The sequence below is a fragment of the Anomaloglossus baeobatrachus genome, chromosome 11 (assembly GCF_048569485.1).
Source record: "Anomaloglossus baeobatrachus isolate aAnoBae1 chromosome 11, aAnoBae1.hap1, whole genome shotgun sequence".
NCBI lineage: Eukaryota > Metazoa > Chordata > Amphibia > Anura > Aromobatidae > Anomaloglossus > Anomaloglossus baeobatrachus.
In genome coordinates this window covers 157,372,401-157,391,075 of record NC_134363.1, presented here as the reverse complement: position 1 = coordinate 157,391,075, position 18,675 = coordinate 157,372,401, and the positions used below count along the sequence as shown (strand labels likewise).

General features: G+C 47.5%; 1 protein-coding gene across 2 annotated transcripts in view; it reads right to left on the bottom strand.

Annotated features, from left to right (window-relative positions):
• LOC142256060 (tumor necrosis factor receptor superfamily member 14-like) overlaps window positions 1–18,448 on the bottom strand; it is a 53,324-nt gene extending 34,876 nt beyond the window's left edge. For both annotated transcript variants that reach the window (XM_075327562.1, XM_075327563.1), the window contains exons 1-4: window positions 18,279–18,448; window positions 8,241–8,325; window positions 5,588–5,716; window positions 5,179–5,325 (exon numbers count right to left, since the gene is read on the bottom strand). In XM_075327562.1, coding sequence (XP_075183677.1) covers window positions 5,179–5,325; window positions 5,588–5,716; window positions 8,241–8,325; window positions 18,279–18,308 — 391 coding nt within the window. In that variant the 5' untranslated portion in view covers window positions 18,309–18,448. The remainder of the gene's footprint in view (window positions 1–5,178; window positions 5,326–5,587; window positions 5,717–8,240; window positions 8,326–18,278) is intronic.
• Window positions 18,449–18,675: the final 227 nt, after the last annotated feature.

The window sequence follows — 18,675 nt, the reverse complement described above, 5'->3', positions numbered from 1 at the left end:
CGGTAATGTCAGGGCTCTGCAGGTGCTGTGTGCAGAGCCTTGACATTACTGGGGGGCAGTGCTGTGTGCCCTCCCAATGCTGTGCATCACCCCCAGTGTTGTGTTCCCCCAGTGATGTCTGTGCCCCCCTCAGTGATGGCTTTGCCCCCAGCTTCTCTTGTGATGTGTATGTCCCCCAGCCCCTCTTGCGTTCTGTATGCCCCCCAGCACCTCTTGCGTTGTGTATGCCCCCCAGCTCCTCTTGTGTTGTGTATGCCCCCCAGTATCTCTTACTTTGTGTATGCCCCCCAGCCCCTCTTGCGTTGTGTATGCCCCCCAGCCCCTCTTGCGTTGTGTATGCCCCCCAGCCCCTCTTGCGTTGTGTATGCCCCCCAGCCCCTCTTGTGTTTGCCTTCAGTGTCTCCTGTGACTTATACATCACATTGGAGATGCTGGGGGCATATACATCACAGGAGACACTGGGGACATACACAACACAGGAGGGGCTGTGGGCATTTACATCACAGGAGGGGCTGGGAGCATATATAGCTCCTCATGTGATGTATGTGCCTCCAGTGTCTCCTGTGTTGTGTATATACAGCAGTCCCAGCGTTTCCTTTCTGTGGTGTATACGTCAGTCCCAGCGTTTCCTTTCTGTTGTGTATACGTCAGTCCCAGCGTTTTCAATGTGATGTATATGCCCCCAGCCCCTCCAGTGATGTATGTGCCTTCAGTGACTCCTGTAATGTATATAGAGCAGTCCCAGTGTCTCCTATGTGCTGTGTGTGCCTCCTATGTGTTGTGTGTGCCTCCAGTGTCTCCTATGTGTTGTGTGTGCCTCCAGTGTCTCCTATGTGTTGTGTGTGCCTCCAGTGTCTCCTATGTGTTGTGTGTGCCTCCAGTGTCTCCTATGTGTTGTGTGTGCCTCCAGTGTCTCCTATGTGTTGTGTGTGCCTCCAGCGTCTATGTGTTGTGTGTGCCTCCAGCGTCTCCTATGTGTTGTGTGTGCCTCCAGCGTCTATGTGTTGTGTGTGCCTCCAGCGTCTCCTATGTGTTGTGCGTGCCACCAGTGTCTCCTATGTGTTGTGTGCGCCTCCAGTGTCTCCTATGTGTTGTGTGCGCCTCCAGCGTCTCCTATGTGTTGTGTGCGCCTCCAGCGTCTCCTATGTGTTGTGTGCGCCTCCAGCGTCTCCTATGTGTTGTGTGCGCCTCCAGTGTCTCCTATGTGTTGTGTGCGCCTCCAGTGTCTCCTATGTGTTGTGTGCGCCTCCAGTGTCTCCTATGTGTTGTGTGTGCCTCCAGTGTCTCCTATGTGTTGTGTGTTCCTCCAGTGTCTCCTATGTGTTGTGTGTGCCTCCAGTGTCTCCTATGTGTTGTGTGTGCCTCCAGTGTCTCCTATGTGTTGTGTGCGCCTCCAGTGTCTCTTATGTGTTGTGTGTGCCTCCAGTGTCTCCTATGTGTTGTGTGTGCCTCCAGTGTCTCCTATGTGTTGTGTGTGCCTCCAGTGTCTCCTATGTGTTGTGTGCGCCTCCAGTGTCTCTTATGTGTTGTGTGTGCCTCCAGTGTCTCCTATGTGTTGTGTGTGCCTCCAGCATCTCCTATGTGATGTATATGATTTAGCAAATATTATTATCACAAAGAGTTGACTGCGCTTCAGACCGAGACAGAAAAGCAGTTATGAGAAGCAACATGATTAGTATCATCCAACATCACAGCCGCACCAAAGAGAAGCCGCTCCGGCCGCCACAGTAGGGGTGAGTTAATTGTTTGACCAAATATAGCCGGGTAATTTTCACATTGATAATTTTGTGCGGCCCCCGAAGGTTGGTAGAAATTTCCAAATGCCCCCCGGCTGAAAAAAGGTTCCCCACCCCTGATCTAAAGACACTGTTATTCGTTGCTGTACCTCTCCCTAAGTCATCCTGGAGACTAGTTGTTTATGTGCTTTCCCAATGTGTGTGCTCCCGGTGTTTTCTTTAGAGCTTAGTGGGGTTGACCAATCGCTCATCTCATCCATTCTCTACCTTGAGCCCAGTTCTAGGGTCAGTCAGGGTCCGGTATCCTGCTCGGCGCATAGGTGCGGGACGTTTGGTTGGGGGGTGGGGGGGGGGGTCACCATCTCCCCCTTCTCTACACACAGGGCTTCTCTTCCCCGTCGCTGTACGCATGGTACTTCTCCATACCTAGCGTTACAGACAGGAATTGTTTTTAATTACCTTCATTTCTCCACCCAAAAACACTTCCATTGAGTAAAAAGGTTGACAGCAGTGATGGGCAGACCCGGACTGTAAAAGTCCGAGTCAGGGCGATTTCACAGCGTACCAGAGTGCCGAACCCGGGCCCTGTGACTGCAGGTATCCTGACTGCAGTAATGTCAGTGAAGTACCCTGAGGTCAAGTTACCGGCGGACAGGTGGAGGGCCATGGGAACCTCCAGCTGTTCTGCAACTTACTTGAGTGACGTCATCGCTGATCGCTGTGGCTCAGTCTCTGCCTGAACCTAACAGTGGGCGGTCATATTCCATGACCGTGTGCTGTGACTTCAGATGTAGCAGAGCTGGAATCCTCATGGATCGTTGTGTGGATTACGTCGGACCTTCAGGGGTGTTTTTTTGGGGTTAATAAAAGGGGTGAAAGAGGATGTGTTTTTGTATTTTATTTCAAATAAAGGATTTTTTGGTGTTTGTGTTTATTTACTTTGACTTACAGATTAGTAATGGGGGAGGGTCTCAGACGCCTCCCATTACTAATCTAGGGCTTAGTGGCAGGTGTGCGCTGCGATTAATCCCTTATTACCCAGATTGCCACCGCACCAGGGCAATCAGGAAAAGCCGGCTAAAGTGCTGGAATTGTCGCATCTAATGGATGCAACAATTAGGGGCTGCTGCAGGCTGCTATTTTTAGGCTGGGGGGGTCCAATCATGGGTCTCCAAAGCATGAGAATATCAACCCACCAGCTGTCGAGCTTCATGCTATCATGGCTGGGGGGAGGGGGGTAGACGGGGACCGCACACTATTTTTTAAAATGTAAATATTAAAATTAAAAAAAAAAAAACACCCACAAGCGGTTCCTCTTAGTGTGATACACAGCCAAGATAAGTACGCGGCTGGGGGCTGCAATATATAGCCATATGCTTTATCTGTGCTGAGTATCAAAATGGGGGACCCTACACCAAATATTTTATTTTTATACCATGATAGACGCACATAGCACCTGTAGTTGGTTGCAATCAGCTGCCGCTCAGTGTGGGGGCGCGTCTGACTGCAACCAATCACAGATGCCGGTGGGTGGGGAAAGTAGTGCATATGCAATGAAGGTAATGAGCGGCCCCAGAAGTGAATGAGCGGTCAGGAAGAAGTTACAGCCACGCCAGAGCCTTGGTAAATATAGCGTGCCTGCTCCTAATCCCCCTATCACTTCTACCACCATTTTTATTTGCCGGATTCTGGTACCCCATAGACTTCTATAGGGACAGGCATCCGGCCAGATATCCTCTGGATAAAGGGAATCTGTCAGCAGAAATTTTGCCCTAAACCTAAAAGTTTCCCCTTCTGCAGCTCGTGGGCTGCATTCTAGCAAGGTTCCTATAGTTATTCTGCCCCCTTTTAGATCAAAATAAATAGTTTATAAAATGGTACCTTTCAGTTTGAAAATCTTGTTAATGGTACACGGGGGCAGGCTGTCTGTTGTCCGTTACTGTCCCTCCTGCCTCTTTAGGCCGTCCCCTAACGTTCATTTACATACCTCAGGACGCCGCCCAGTGCATCCGATGTCTCACGCATGCGCCATGCTACTGTAGCGGGACTGTGCACAGCGAGACCGCTGGTGACATTGTGGAGGCAATCAGCAAGCTCCCGCCCATAATCTCGTGCCCGCGCTTTCCCCTCTGCCTCCACCATTCTGCGCATGCCCTGGCCAGATGACCAGATGATCGGTGGTGTCCTGCCCTGCTCCTCCCATCTATTTCCTGCTCCAGGGCTAGATGGGAAAGAGGTGATGTTGGGTCATCTGGCCAGGGCATGCGCAGAACGGTGGAGGCAGAGGGGAAAGCGCGGGCACGTGATTATGGGTGGGAGCTTGCTGATGAAAATCACAGCGCTGCCCATAATCTCGTGCCTGCGCAATGTCACCAGCGGTCCCAGTGTGCACAGTCCCGCTACAGTGGCATGGCGCATGCGCGAGACATCGGACGCACTGGGCGGCGTCCTGATGTAAATGAGCGTTGGGGGACGGCCTAAAGTGGCAGGAGGGACAGTAACGGACGCAAGACAGCCCGCCCCCATGTACCATTAACAAGATTTTCAAACTGAAAGGTACCACTTTATAAACTATTTATTTTGATCTAAAAGGGGGCAGAATAACTATAGGAACCTTGCTAGCATGCAGCCCACGAGCTGCAGAAGGGGAAACTTTTAGGTTTAGGGCAAAATTTCTGCTGACAGGTTCCCTTTAAGTCCACCGGTCTCGGTTATCTGGGGGGCCACCCATTAGTACTGGTGACCACTTAATTTGATCGCTGCCTCTATGTAAAATGTATGTGCATGCGTTGTATTTTATTTTTTTTTTACTCTAAACTATCTTTTATGGGTCATTATTATAAGAACAGCGTGACATGTATTGTTCTCATTTAAAAACCATTTTATATTAAAAAAAAGGAAAACTAGAACGGGCTTCAACTGGATGATTTGCAAAGAGATCACCAGGAGACGCAGACAATACATGAAAGGTATCAAGTCATAGTTGTATAGTAAGGAAGAAAATTGTGGATTGCAATGTTCAACAAAAGAGAACATTTAATGTTGAAAGTGTAAGTGAAAATGAATCCGATGTGGGACTTTCCATGTTGAAAATATTTCCTGAACGGGTCCAAACTGACAGAATATAGGCTAGACGCTTCTGATGTGAATGCTGGACGCCGGTACGGTCCTCGGCTCTGCTCACATCTACAGTTTTCATTTCCACTCATCCACTTCGCCATGAAAGCGGAACAGAATATGGCAAGAGCCGGATGCATCTAATCATGGACGTCTGGAGAACCACATTAACTTCAATGGGGTCAATTTTGTTTTCATCATAGTATCTGTGACTATGCCTCCTATGACAGACGTCCCCATAGTCTTGTGTCCGGGGTCCCAGCCCTATAGCCGGACAGCACCGGTCTACCCTTCTTGCCACAGTCACCCATAGTAATGTCCTTACCCGGCTCCTTTATGTGTTCTCCGGGCTGACACACTTTGTGCTCTTGACACATATCGCAGTCTGTGGTCATGCAAAAGTGACCTTCTGAGCATCCACAAATTGTGTTAGAAGACGACGTGCACTCCTGCTTTACTATGAGGTTGGCCCCTGAAAAATAAGATAAGGACGTTAGTGCATAGAAGACGTACATAACGTCCATTCACAGATAATAGAACTGGCGGATCGCTTGGGGGTCCCACCGTTCAGACCCCACTGATCCGGAGAACGGAGCTATGACGTGCCCCTTTTAAAAAGCGATGGCAGCGCCAGTTTTTATGTCTGGCCTTCCAGCACTCTACGGTTGGACTTCGCGGCACCAGCGCAGTGGTAATAGATTTTCTATGACTCCGGATACTTTTATTGCACTCACCCCTATCACATTTTTTACATAGTAAACACTCAGCGAGGCCGTTCGGATGAGCCGTATAGGTGGCATCCGCACAGAGCACACACACGCTGCTGCTTAACTCTCTAGTACAATGCGCTTTCACAAAGGATCCTGAAAAAAAAAAAAAAAAAAAAGAACCACAAAGTCACAACCTGTAAACACCAGAGTACAAATTATATACAATATAATCTGCAGGAAGAGATCAGGAACATTGCGAATGTAATGCGTTACATGGTTTACAATGTTGCAAGGATGCAGCTTGTTTTACACTCCAGAGCTGCATTCATATTGGGTGAAAAGACAAGACTCTGCGGGCTCTTTAAAAAAATGAGACTATGCATGTCCCACAGGCGTCACCGGACACAGTGCCGAGAGTCTGGATTCACATTTCGTTCAAACTCCGGTGTGGGCAATAAGAAAATCACACCTGAAGCTAGATAAAAAGGGGAGAAGTTGACTCAATCTCTGCATTGTGCGTCTGTGTGTGCTCGAAACAAAGTTGTTTACTCACAATTTTGGAAAGATGCCAACAATTTTGCAAAGCCCATTTTTAGGATTGTGAGCGAAATTATGTCCAATTTGCCCTTTTTCTGTGTATTGAATCAATACAAAAAAAAACAAAAGGAAAAAAAAAAAGTGTATAGTAAAATATGTGTAATTGCAATAGTTTTCTGGAACAATTTCAAGGGTGACAACACTTTCAGTCATGACTGTATATTTGGGAAAAAAATAAATGTGTATATTTTACTAATCTGTATGAAAAAGGCAGATCTACTATGCATAGCGTTATACATGCCAGCATAAATATCCCATATTTTTAGGATTTACTCTGCATACACAAGTGGTACATGAGATTATATGAATGTATAATCTAGATTACACATTATTCTTGGCGTCCTCCTCACCTTCCAGCAGCCTGTAGCCTCTCTTTCCCGCCTGAAAGCAGAGGCTATTGAACATACTCACTCACCACAAATATTCATCTGCAGTATTACAGTAAATAGAGGGCAAGGAGGAGGGAGATGAAGCTGCAGTTTCTCTCTCGGTGTGTGACATTGCATACTGTACAGAGTCCTGTATGGACTATACCAAAGTAAAGGCAAATCATCAGCGATATGACATGCAACTAATTTCTTTTCAGATGCTATGCTTGGAAAAAAATATAAACAAAATACAAAAATGAAAATCATCTAAGAAAAATAATCCAAAGTTAGCAACTTATGCAAAAATGTAAATCGGTTAATTTTTGGAAACATCCCTGCGCTCCCCTGATTATGACACACTTTTACGTTTTGTGCTGCGTCGCTCCATTGCTGAGATATTCACATTTGTTTCAGGAGCGCAGTATGTGAAATCTCTGCTTGCAGACCAACTGGGCGTTTCTTGAGAGTTTTCTTTGGGGGTGTTTACTTTCACCCCTGCTTCTCAGACACTGCCAATCACAGCTCAGTGGCTGATCTGGAAGTCCAATTGTAGTGGACAGTGTCTGGGAGGGGGTGGATGAAAGTGAACACCCCCAGAGAAAACTCTTAAGAAACAAGCAGTTGGTCTGCAAGCAGAGATTTCACATACTGCGCTTTAGAAAGAAAGTGTGAATATCTCAGCAATGTAGCGACGTAACGCAAAACGGAAAAAAGCGGCAGAATTGAAAAGCCTAGGGAATTTTTATAAATTATTTGGAAAGCAAAAACAGGGGGAGCTGGAGCACAGGGAAGTGCAGGGGCTGTAAAGCATCCACTAGCTGAAGGGCTCACCCAGTGGATGAAAGGGGATAGTTGTACGAGCCAGGGTTGGTGCCAAGAGATTACGCGATACCAGGGGTTGGACGGAGACTGCGTCAAGGGAAGCCGGGTTAGAAGCCAAGAGAGCGTCAATGACTGGAGGGTTGGAAAACACAGGGAGAGGAGCAACAGAGTGATTCGGAGAAAGTAGGACGGGAGAACAGGGAGGATGCAAACAGTCAGAAAGACGGGAGAACAGGGAGGATGCAAACAGTCAGAAAGACGGGAGAACAGGGAGGATGGAAACAGTAAGAAGGACGGGAGAACAGGGAGGACGGGCAGGATCAGGTACTTACAGGGACCAATGATCACGCTGCGGAGCAGAACTATAACTGGCGCCGGATCACCGGAGATTACCCCTAGATAAGGCGCCGTGATCCTGGAAACGAGACATGGGAGAATAACTCCTCCCACAGGCCAAGCCTCGGGAAAAGCCGACAGCCCTGCAGCAGTAGGGTGAAATAGGTTGTGACAATTTTTTTAAATTTTTGGAGCAAGTGACAGGTTCTCTAAAATGCCTCTTTTCTCATTCCAGGACACAAGCTGATGCCTATGGGTACTGAATGTGCACACCTGATATGGCAGAGGCTGAATCCAAACATGCTTAAATAGTAATTACAAGAATACACCTTCTTGGGAACTATGGACGCAATGTCTGGTGTGCACAGTGTTCACGTAAGGGATCTACAGGCACCAACATACTATAGAATTAGGCATTTTACCCCTTTAGATGCTATTATACATCAGTCTATGGGGTTTCTACAATTGGTTGCCAAACCAGTTAAGGATACACAACATATATTTACAGACCATACAGAACAGAATAAAATCACTATAATAGCAGAACCACCCACCTTTATCACACATTGGGCAGCAGATGCCATTGACCTCGTATTCCCTCGGAGGGCAAGCCAAAATAATTGTCACCATGAATATCTCCTGAAATATAAAAACCATAACAGTAATCATAAATTCTGTAATTATGAGACAATAAACTAATGTTATATTACCAAGAAGGGGAAGGAGACATCCCAGCCATGCTCCTACATGTAGTCCAAACCATCAGTATAGTATGGTTCTATCCTACAGGTCGCACCGTCAACCCGCGGGGAAGATTCTGACCGTTGCGAACCTCACCCCGACTGTGAACGCTAAACCCCGTTTCTCCATTGTGTAAGATAGACACATTTTAAGAAATAGTCCAGTCTCGATCAGCCTTGGTCAAGGCAGTTCCACTTAAACTCCGTGTTGGATGAAGAACAAAGTTTCTTATGATGGAACTTCAATCCTGCGAATGAGGGTCTGGCCGACAGCTCTTAAAATAAGCAAAGCCAAACCTTTAAACAGAGAAGACGGCAGCCCTAACTACTGAAATGAACGGATAGCCAGCCCCCCTTCATAACAGAGCAGTAATCACATGCAGGCATAGGAAACTTCTGTGTTAGGCTATGTACAAACTTTGGAGAAGGAACTCTCGAAATACTTGCGCTCCTCAAAAACGGAATTTCTGCTCAGTTTCACCTCTCGATGTGCACGTAGCTTAAAAGGGGTTGTCCGGTCTGTGACTGCATACTTTTGATGAATCCTTACAGTGATTGCACCAGCACACTGTCAAGATTCTCCAGTGTTGCCAGAGTAGGTTGATCACGTGACTAAGTATGTAATTTGGATACTTTTGGACACATTCCAACTAGACATGCCGGGCCTCACTCAATTCACTTCTATTGCTCAAGGCCGGGAACGTCTAGTTGGCATGTATGCAAATCACATACTTACAGTCACACCACTGCCCACTCTCCTTGGAACACCAGAGAATCCTCACAGTGTGCTGATCCAAATGCTGTAAGGATTCAGAAGTCTGCAGTCACATAGAGGGACTGCATACATTAATCACAAACTATATAAACCCTTAAAGGGTTATTTTCATCTTTATAGATGGATAGTGTCAGTTAGAGATTGTAAAAACCACAAATTTTGCAATGTAGTGTTTGGTAACATTTTCAGTTGGTCTCACCAGGTTTGTCCCCTATAAGCTGCAGCCACCACCGGTGAGCCCTAATGTAAAGCATTCCAGAATACTGTATATAAGAACCCAGGCCGCTCTGTATAAACAGAAGCGACATTTAAATATACTTACCTGGGGGGGGGTCAGATGGGAGTCTCTGGTCTTGGTCCGTGCCTCCTCCCCTCTTTCCATCACCGCCCCCTCGTTCCCTGCTCCGTGTGGATGCCACATCCTACGACATTGACACAGAGGTCTCCATCACACTCCTGCGCATGCGCACTTCTCTCTTGCCCTGCTGCGAGCAGAGCAAAGTGTTATAGGACGCAGGCACAAGGACCAAACACTACTCGCGCATGCGCACTAAAATTCTTTAATCTGCCCTCAGCAGGGCAAAGAGAAGTGCGCCTGCGCAGGACCGCAATGGAGGCCTCTGTGTCAATGACGTGGGATGCGTCATCCACATGGATCTGAGAAGGAGGACGGCGATGGAAGGAAGAGAGGAGGCGCCGTACCGAGAGCAAAGACGCCCATCAGACCCGACCGCCCCCTAGGTGAGTATAATGGATTTTTTTTACGCTATACAGAGCAACCTGGGCTCTTGTATACAGTATTCTAGAATGCTGTATATAAGAGCTCACTGGTGGTGGCCACAGGATATATGGAAAAAATCTGGTGACAGGTTCCCTTTAAGATATTAAAGGAGGAGTCCAAAACTCATTTTGATTTTCCATCTAAATGTCTATTTTCCTAATGTAATAGTTTTCCGAGTCCCTATTATTCCCTTCTTAATCTAACTCCTTTATTTTTTTTTGCCTATTTCTGTTTTGATGAGGTTTTCGTTTAAGCATCCCAGCATGCACTGAGATAATCAAATGGGACGCCAAGGGCACAGCCTCTGTCTGCATCCTAAAATGAAGTGTCAGCTGTGACGTCTGTTTCAGGGGCTGGGCTTGTCCTTTCTCTACTCATCATGCTCCGGTTGTCAATTTCAACATATGTGCAGTTCAAGCTCCCGTCTCAGTGTGATACTCTTTTCAGCAAAACAGACATCACTTGCTCGCCGGGTTAGATCTTTACAATGCACACTGACTAGCTGGCAAGAGAGTGCACTGTCACTTTTCATCAGAGTTGGCGAGGGAGTGCACTGTCACTGTGCACTTTTCTTTATTACAGCTTGTTGCCTAGCAGTCCAGCAAGCTCTTTTTCACTGTGCTTGTAAGTGCTGCTTTGAAGCTGGCCAGGACTGCACTAGGAGCACCCTTAGTCATCTGTTAATTATTGGCCAGGTTCAGCACAGTGCTTACTAGCCAGACAGCAGAGGTGGTCGGTCTCCTAGGCAACGAGCTGTATACAAAAGTAATATCTAAAAAAGGGCTACAAATTTTATTAAACAGTAAATTGCAAAAGCGCTTGTTTTCACTATGCAACAATATAAATTTCCGAAGATGGAAATAATTCTTTAAAGCACAAACTGATACTGCCTCAGATCTTTTATCTCGCAGAATCGAATATCCTAATAGTTCTGCCTTGGACCTTCTAATTACATTTCCATGGACGGCATGGTGGCTCAGTGGTTAGCACAGTGGCTCAGTGGTTAGCACTGCAGTCTTGCAGCGCTGAGGTCCTGGGTTCAATTCCCACCAAGGACACCATCTGCAAGGAGTTTGCATGTTCTCCCCGTGGGTTTCCTCCGGGGTCTCCGGTTTCCTCCCACACTCCAAAGACATACAGATAGGGACTCTAGATTGTGAGCCCCAATGGGGACAGTGTTCCTGATGTATGTAAAGTGCTATGGAATTAGTAGCGCTATATAAATGAATAAATTAATTATTATTCTTATTATTATTATGGACATGACTCGCAGCCTGCATACACTCCCCTCTATGGCAGCAACATTATGCAGCCTGCCGTCACATATATGCGTCACTGCAATTCCCTATGAAAAAGAATTGTATCTTGCCATTTTTTTTCTTAGTTTTTGGTGTCTTTGGCAAAAATTACAAAATTGAAATTAATCCTTAAAAGCGCACCAATCACCAGGATTTTCCTATATAACCTAAAGCCAGTGCCATACTGGCACTATCAGGCTGATTCTATACATACCTTTAGTGGTCAGCTCGGATGTTTAGGTTTTGAAATCCAAGAAAGTAAAGTTTATAAAAGCAGCAGCTTCTTGAGTGACAGCAGCTGCCGATCAGATAATATCTGGGGGTGGGGAATTCATAGTTATCCCCTCCCCCTGTTAGAATTAGCATAAGTATTATACCATCGATTCACTTTGTCTCTTGCAGGACCTGTGTGAGGTCATACCCATGTGACCAGAAGGGGCGGGGCCTCAGCTAACCAAGCTGGATACCAGGTCACATGGGTATGACCTCACACAGGTCCTGCAAGAGACAAAGTGAATCGATGGTATAATACTTATGCTAATTCTTACAGGGGGTGGGGATAACTATGAATTCCTCTCAGATATTATCTGATCCTCAGCTGCTGTCACTCAAGAAGCTGATGATTTTATAAACTTTACTTTCTTGGATTTCAAAACCTAAAACATCCGAGCTGACCACTACAGGTATGTATAGAATCAGCCTGATAGTGCCAGCATAGCACTGGCTTTAGGTTATATAGGAAAATTTGGGTGATTGGTTCCCTTTAAAGGGATTGTCCGCTACCTGGATAGCAACTTTTTTAAATAAGTGGTAAAAATAACACACACTGTCCTCCTATACCGACACCGAATACCCAATAGTGACTACTGACATTTATGGCATGCGAGTCATGCAGCCAATGTTATAGGAGACCTAGCACCGACATTGATTGGATAGTGTATATACTTCTATTTTACAAGGGGGGCGGCAACTACCATACATCTAACAAGGGGTTGTTCACAAAATAGACAACCCCTTTAAGGGAACCTGTTAGGTCCACAAATGCTATTTACCTGGATATAGTGGTAATCTATAGTAAAATAGCATTTAAATCCTGAATTCTGTCTGGCCGACTTATAGGAGCAGCAGCCACAGGGAGAAGATGACATGATGCCCTTCCAATAGCTGCTCCCTTCCAGTAATTGGGGCAGTGCAAGGAGCGTTTACAGTCACTGCTCAGTATATTGTAATCACGCCCCGCTTATGAATTCTAAGCTTGATTTTTACATATACAGTCAAGTATGGGGGGGGGTAACAGCAGCAGCGCTCATTGCCTAGTGATCAGTGACTGTAACCGCTCCCTGCACTTCACCAATGACTGGAAGCAAGCGGCTGCAGGGAGGAAATAAAAGTTCATTTTCTCCCTGTAGCGGTTGCTCCAGAACGCTGGATACATTAGCTTTTGAATCCTTTTACCTACAGACTATCACTATGTACGTACGTAAATATAATTGCTGCATTTAAAAATAAAAAAAGGTTAAGGCTAGATTAATTTAAAAAGGCAACAAAAGTCATAAGACCCCCCAGAATCAACAAAAGCCTCAAAACATGTTCATACCTACATTACATGGGTTATCCGGCTTATTTTGACTTTTTTCTTTTATTACCCTATTGGGCTACATTGGGACAGGTAAGTAGATAGAGACCACTTACCTGCTCCGCTGTCAGCCCCTCTCCCCCGGCTCAGAGCGGTCATGTGACTGCTCCTGCTGTGATTTTGCTGCTTCCGGTCATTTCATGTCAACATGGGCAGGACCATGTTGACATGCAAATCTGGAAACAGCATGTCACCGCCCTGCTGAGCTGGTACAGTGCGTGAGTCCCCGCCCCCCTTCCCTGCACCCTCCCACACCCCGTACTCTCCCCACAACCTCCCCCTGCACTGCTGTGGGGTCCGTGACCTAGGAGAGGGGCCTGATGGCGGCTGCCTACGGTGTCACTGCCAGCACCGGGCCCCTGCTCAGGATCGCACATTCAAATGTACCGGCATCACAGATCACAGATGCCGATATATTTGAAAGCACTGATGAGAGGGAGCGCAGCGCTGCTTCTCATCACTGTCCCGCTGTCTGTGTCTGACAGTTCAGAACAGCGGTGACGTCACTACTGTGCTGATATGTCCAGACCAGACAGCAGACGAACGTGCAGGAGCGGCGGGGACCGAGGAGGGGTGAGTATGTCCTCCCTACAGGTGTTCCCTATGGGGGTAGGGGGGATCGGTACAGAGCGCCGTGTGTGTGTGTATGCGGTGCAGAGCCCTATGTGTGTGTGCCGTGCAGAGCCCTATGTGTGTGTGCGGTGCAGAGCCCGATGTGTGTGTGCGGTGCAGAGCCCGATGTGTGTGTGCGGTGCAGAGCCCGATGTGTGTGTGCGGTGCAGAGCCCGATGTGTGTGTGCCGTGCAGAGCCCGATGTGTGTGTGCCGTGCAGAGCCCGATGTGTGTGTGCGGTGCAGAGCCCGATGTGTGTGTGCGGTGCAGATCCCGATGTGTGTGTGCGGTGCAGAGCCCGATGTGTGTGTGCGGTGCAGAGCCCGATGTGTGTGTGCGGTGCAGAGCCCGATGTGTGTGTGCGGTGCAGAGCCCGATGTGTGTGTGCGGTGCAGAGCCCGATGTGTGTGTGCGGTGCAGAGCCCGATGTGTGTGTGCGGTGCAGAGCCCGATGTGTGTGTGCGGTGCAGAGCCCGATGTGTGTGTGCGGTGCAGAGCCCGATGTGTGTGTGCGGTGCAGAGCCCGATGTGTGTGTGCGGTGCAAAGCCCGATGTGTGTGTGCGGTGCAGAGCCCGATGTGTGTGTGCGGTGCACAGCCCGATGTGGTGTGGGGTGCAGAGCCCGATGTGGTGGGGAGTGCAGAGCCCGATGTGGTGGGGAGTGCAGAGCCCGATGTGGTGTGGGGTGCAGAGCCCGATGTGAGGCTGTTATTTCCAATGCTGTAGTGATAACAGGTCAGGTGCTGGGGCAGAATACTGACAGGGAATGTGTGTGTGCAGGGGGCGGGCAGGGGGTGAGGCTGGACACTGGGTAGGGGCTGGACACTGAGGCCGGGCGGTGCCAGCTCTGACTGAGGTTCAGCACAGGAAGTGGTCATGTTTGCTGGAGCTGAATGTAAACAAAGAGCTGCAGAGAATAAAGGGATGATTCAAGAGGAACAAAAGTTAGAAAACAAGAAATAACAATGTAGGGGTGTTTTATATGACAATACAGCACAGATTAGCTTAACAAAAAATTTTGAGTTTATGTCAGACAACTCCTTTAAACAAAAAAAAAAGAATTTGAAGTAAACATGCAGAGACGTGTGACACGCACACCCTGCCAAGCTCAGCTATACAAGCTTCAGCACATCAGGCCTTAGGGTACTTTCACACTTGCGTTCAGCGGAGTCTGTCACTATGGAGAATAGCGCAGTCCGTTAACGCACTGCGCTATTCTCCATAGACTTGTATGGATGACGCACTGTAACGCAAGTGTCAGCGTTGCATCCGTCGGACGACGCAGCGTTGTTATTTTGACGCTGCGTCGGGCGGAAGGAACGCAGCATGTAATTTTTTTTGAGCAGCGGAATCCTTTGGATTTCACTGCGCATGCTCTCTGGCTCCCTGCACCCGTAACCAGGGTACACATCGGGTAACCAAAGCAAAGCACTTTCCTTGGTTATCCGATATTTACCCTGGTTACGTGTGACCGGAGCCCGACACTTCCCCCGCTTGGCTCCACCCCCTCCCGCACTCCGTATGTATACACACACACAATCACACACTCACTCACCTGTCCCCCAGCGATGCAGTCCCCGTGGCACTGACGTCCTCAGCCATGGCCCCGCTCGGCTCCACCCACTTCGCACTCCGCCCCCGCCCCCTGCACACATTGTCAGCGACCGAACGATCAGCTGATCACCCGGCGGGCGGCTACTGTGAGTGATCGGCTGATCACCCGTTGGCCGGCTACTGTGAGTGATCAGCTGATCACCCGGCGGCCAGCTACTGTGAGTGATCGGCTGATCACCCGGTGGCCGGCTACTGTGAGTGATCGGCTGATCACCCGGCGGCCGGCTACTGTGAGTGATCGGCTGATCACCCGGCGGCCGGCTACTGTGAATGATTGGCTGATCACCCGGCGGCCGGCTACTGTGAGTGATCGGCTGATCACCCGGCGGCCGGCTACTGTGAGTGATCAGCTGATCGTTCACAATAGTCTGCCGACGGTAAAACTAAAAAAAAACAAAAACAAAACGGATTGCGTTGTTTTGCAGCATCCGTTGTGCCACTATATGCAACACATCCGTTGCATCCGTCACACAACGCAATGCAACGGATACCGTTCAACGCAAGTGTGAAACTAGCCTTAAAGGGAACCTGTCACCAGATTTTTTTCATTCTAAACCAAGACTAGCACAATAAGTAGCGCCTGTGCTGCATTCTACATAGGTGTATATACATTTATAAAATCTCCCACCATATATGCTAATTGTTGGGTCCGGTCCGATGGGCGTCCTATTTTGCGGCTCATGTCCCTCCTTTCCGAGCTGATCGCCGTCCTCCTCTGATGATTGATGATGCCTCCATTCAACGTAGCTTGACAAAATTTTGCGCTTGTGCAGAGACATTGCTTGCTCATGCAGGCGCATGTCGCTCTGCCCTATTGTGGGCAGAGCCACAACATAAACATAAATGTGCATGCGCTAGCCATGGTTTTCCTGCTTCCCATTACTGGAAGGGAGATTTTGCACCGCTAAGTTGATGATGATTGATGACGTCATCCACATCGCCAGGCAAAATCTTGCACCTACACAGAGAATTCGCTGGCTCGCGCAGGCACACCGATGTTTTCGGCTCTGTCCATAATAGGGAAAATCAAAGTGTGCCCGTGTGAGAGTCAGCAATGTCTCTGTGCAGGCATGAGAATTTATCAGGCTACGTGGATGGCGCCGGAGGAATCATCCATGTCAATCAAAGGAGGATGGCGAATAGCGCTGAAAGGAGGGACAGGAGCCGCAAAAATGGGACGCCTGTTTGACCGGACCAAATGATTAGCATACATGGAGGGAGATTTTATAAAAGGTATTTGTGGTGTCTGCAGGGGGAGTCAGGGGATATCATGCACCTTTATAGAATGCAACAGAGGTGCATGTTTTGGATTAGAATCTGGTGATACGTTCCCTTTAATTAGTAGAGAAAATATGAATCAGGCAGAAAAGAGTTAAAAGAAATTCCTCTAGATATTGTAGACCCCCCTTCATGTAACAATCCCAGTTATAGCAAAACACAGGGTCCCCAAATAGATCTGCACAAGGCCAATTAATTGTGACTATTAGAAAACGTGGCAGCACATGGTTAATGATTCACTGGTCTTGTGATGTTAAACTTAAAATTTAAGGGAACACGTGCTATTTTTTTTCGCACCACATTACACCATATGAAGGTGAAAAGTATTTGTTTACAAAGGCGGTAAATCCCCCCCCCAACTTTTTGGTAATAAACAGCCAACAGCAGAGATGAACTGCTGTGATTACAGCGATCACAACGGTTTATCTTTTTAGGCTGTGTCCACACAGGGGAGTATTGATGTTTTATAGTACAATGTATTACTGTAATAAGTTTGCATAAAGACAGTAAATATTTTTGGGTTGTGGAACGAATTGTCTGCTTTTCAATTATTTCCTATGGGAAAATTTGCTTTGATATAAGAGTAACTTGGTTTAAGTACACACTCCCGGAACCAATTATGCTCGTAATCCAAGGTTCCACTGTATATGGTATATATACACTTTATATGGTAAAATGACTATTTTAGGCTAGTTTCACACTTGCGTTGGACGGGATCCGTAGCATTGCGTTGTGTGACGCATGCAACGGATGCGTTGCATATAGTGACACAACGCATGCTACAGATCGTACAAAATAACGCAATCCGTTGTAGTTTTTTTTTCCTTGTCTTTACACATCTGGGCATGCGCAGTTGTGTAAAGACAGCTGCGTTAACGGAATCCGTCAAATGACGCATTCTAACGGAATCCGCCACCATAGGCGTCCATTATAAAAACAACGGACGCCTAATGGATTCCTGCAGGTTGCGTTTTTTTGACACTCCGCCAAGCGCAGAAAAACGTTACATGCTGCGTTCCATCCGCCCGACGCAGCATCAAAATAACGACGCTGCGTCGTCCAGCGGATGCAACGCTGACACTTGCGTTACAGTGCGTCGTCCATACAAGTCTATGGAGAATAGGGCAGTGCGTTAACGGACTGCGCTATTCTCCATAGTGACGGACTGCGCTGAACGCAAGTGTGAAACTAGCCTTAATCGGTGCCACCAATTCATCAATACCAGTGATTTTCCTGCTGAGGGGGGCAGGGACCTAATTACTTGTCTAACAAAAAAAAATAAAATTCATAAGGCCATGTTGATATAATAAAAGCAAAAGTGCAACAAAAAAAAATACTGCTGGTTCTTTATAGGTTAAAGGGGTTTTGGGTACTTTTCCATTGAAGACCTATCCCGGGGAATTCGATGTAAATAAGGAATACCAGAACTGCAGATTGGAGGGAAACTTGTTCTTCTCCCATTGAGCTCCCCCCCCCCTTTTTCCTGGAAGCTACAGAATTATTCCCAGCACTGAGAAACATCAGCTGAACAGTGTTGCAGCGCACAATCCCCAACAGGCAGTGGAGGAAACAAGCTTTCACAAATGCAAAGTAACAAAAAAAAACAACAAAATACTTAGTAAAATAAAAAGGACATAAAAAATGTGTTCAGTGAAGATCTTCAAACAGAAAGTGAAAGTTGGTGGTGACAAGGGCTGCGGATATGCATTATGCAAGTTGTAAGGAATGTACCAGGGTGCGGATATTAGAAGTAGAGGACATTGTACATACTGTATATGCCACCTGTACCCCCCCCCCCCCCCCGGACGATTCCGCCAGCAGTGCAGGGTAACTAGGCCAGGCTCCACCCTCAGCTCACCAGGAATAGTTGCAGCAGGTGGCCGCCCATGTCGTCTGTCGTGTGATGACTGCACAGATGTCGCGATATCCCTCATTGTCTCCGCTCTGGAATCTTCCTCTGTCCCCGGAATAACGGCCGCGACATTTCAAAAGACTCCGAACGTTCCAAACTGTAAATATAAACTCAGAGGGAGGGGGAGGGAGTGGTCACATGACCTACAGCATAGGGGGAGGGGAGGGGAAGATCTGCAATTTGCTCTGCTACAATACAACCACATACTATCGAGAGGCAGGCCCACTTTTGTTTTGGTGATCACTTCCTCTTTCCCACCTGCGTATAGATCACCCTAGGTTATAATATACTTTCATCTGTCTTTATGTACTGTCTTTTGTTTATAAACATCCACAGCTAATGA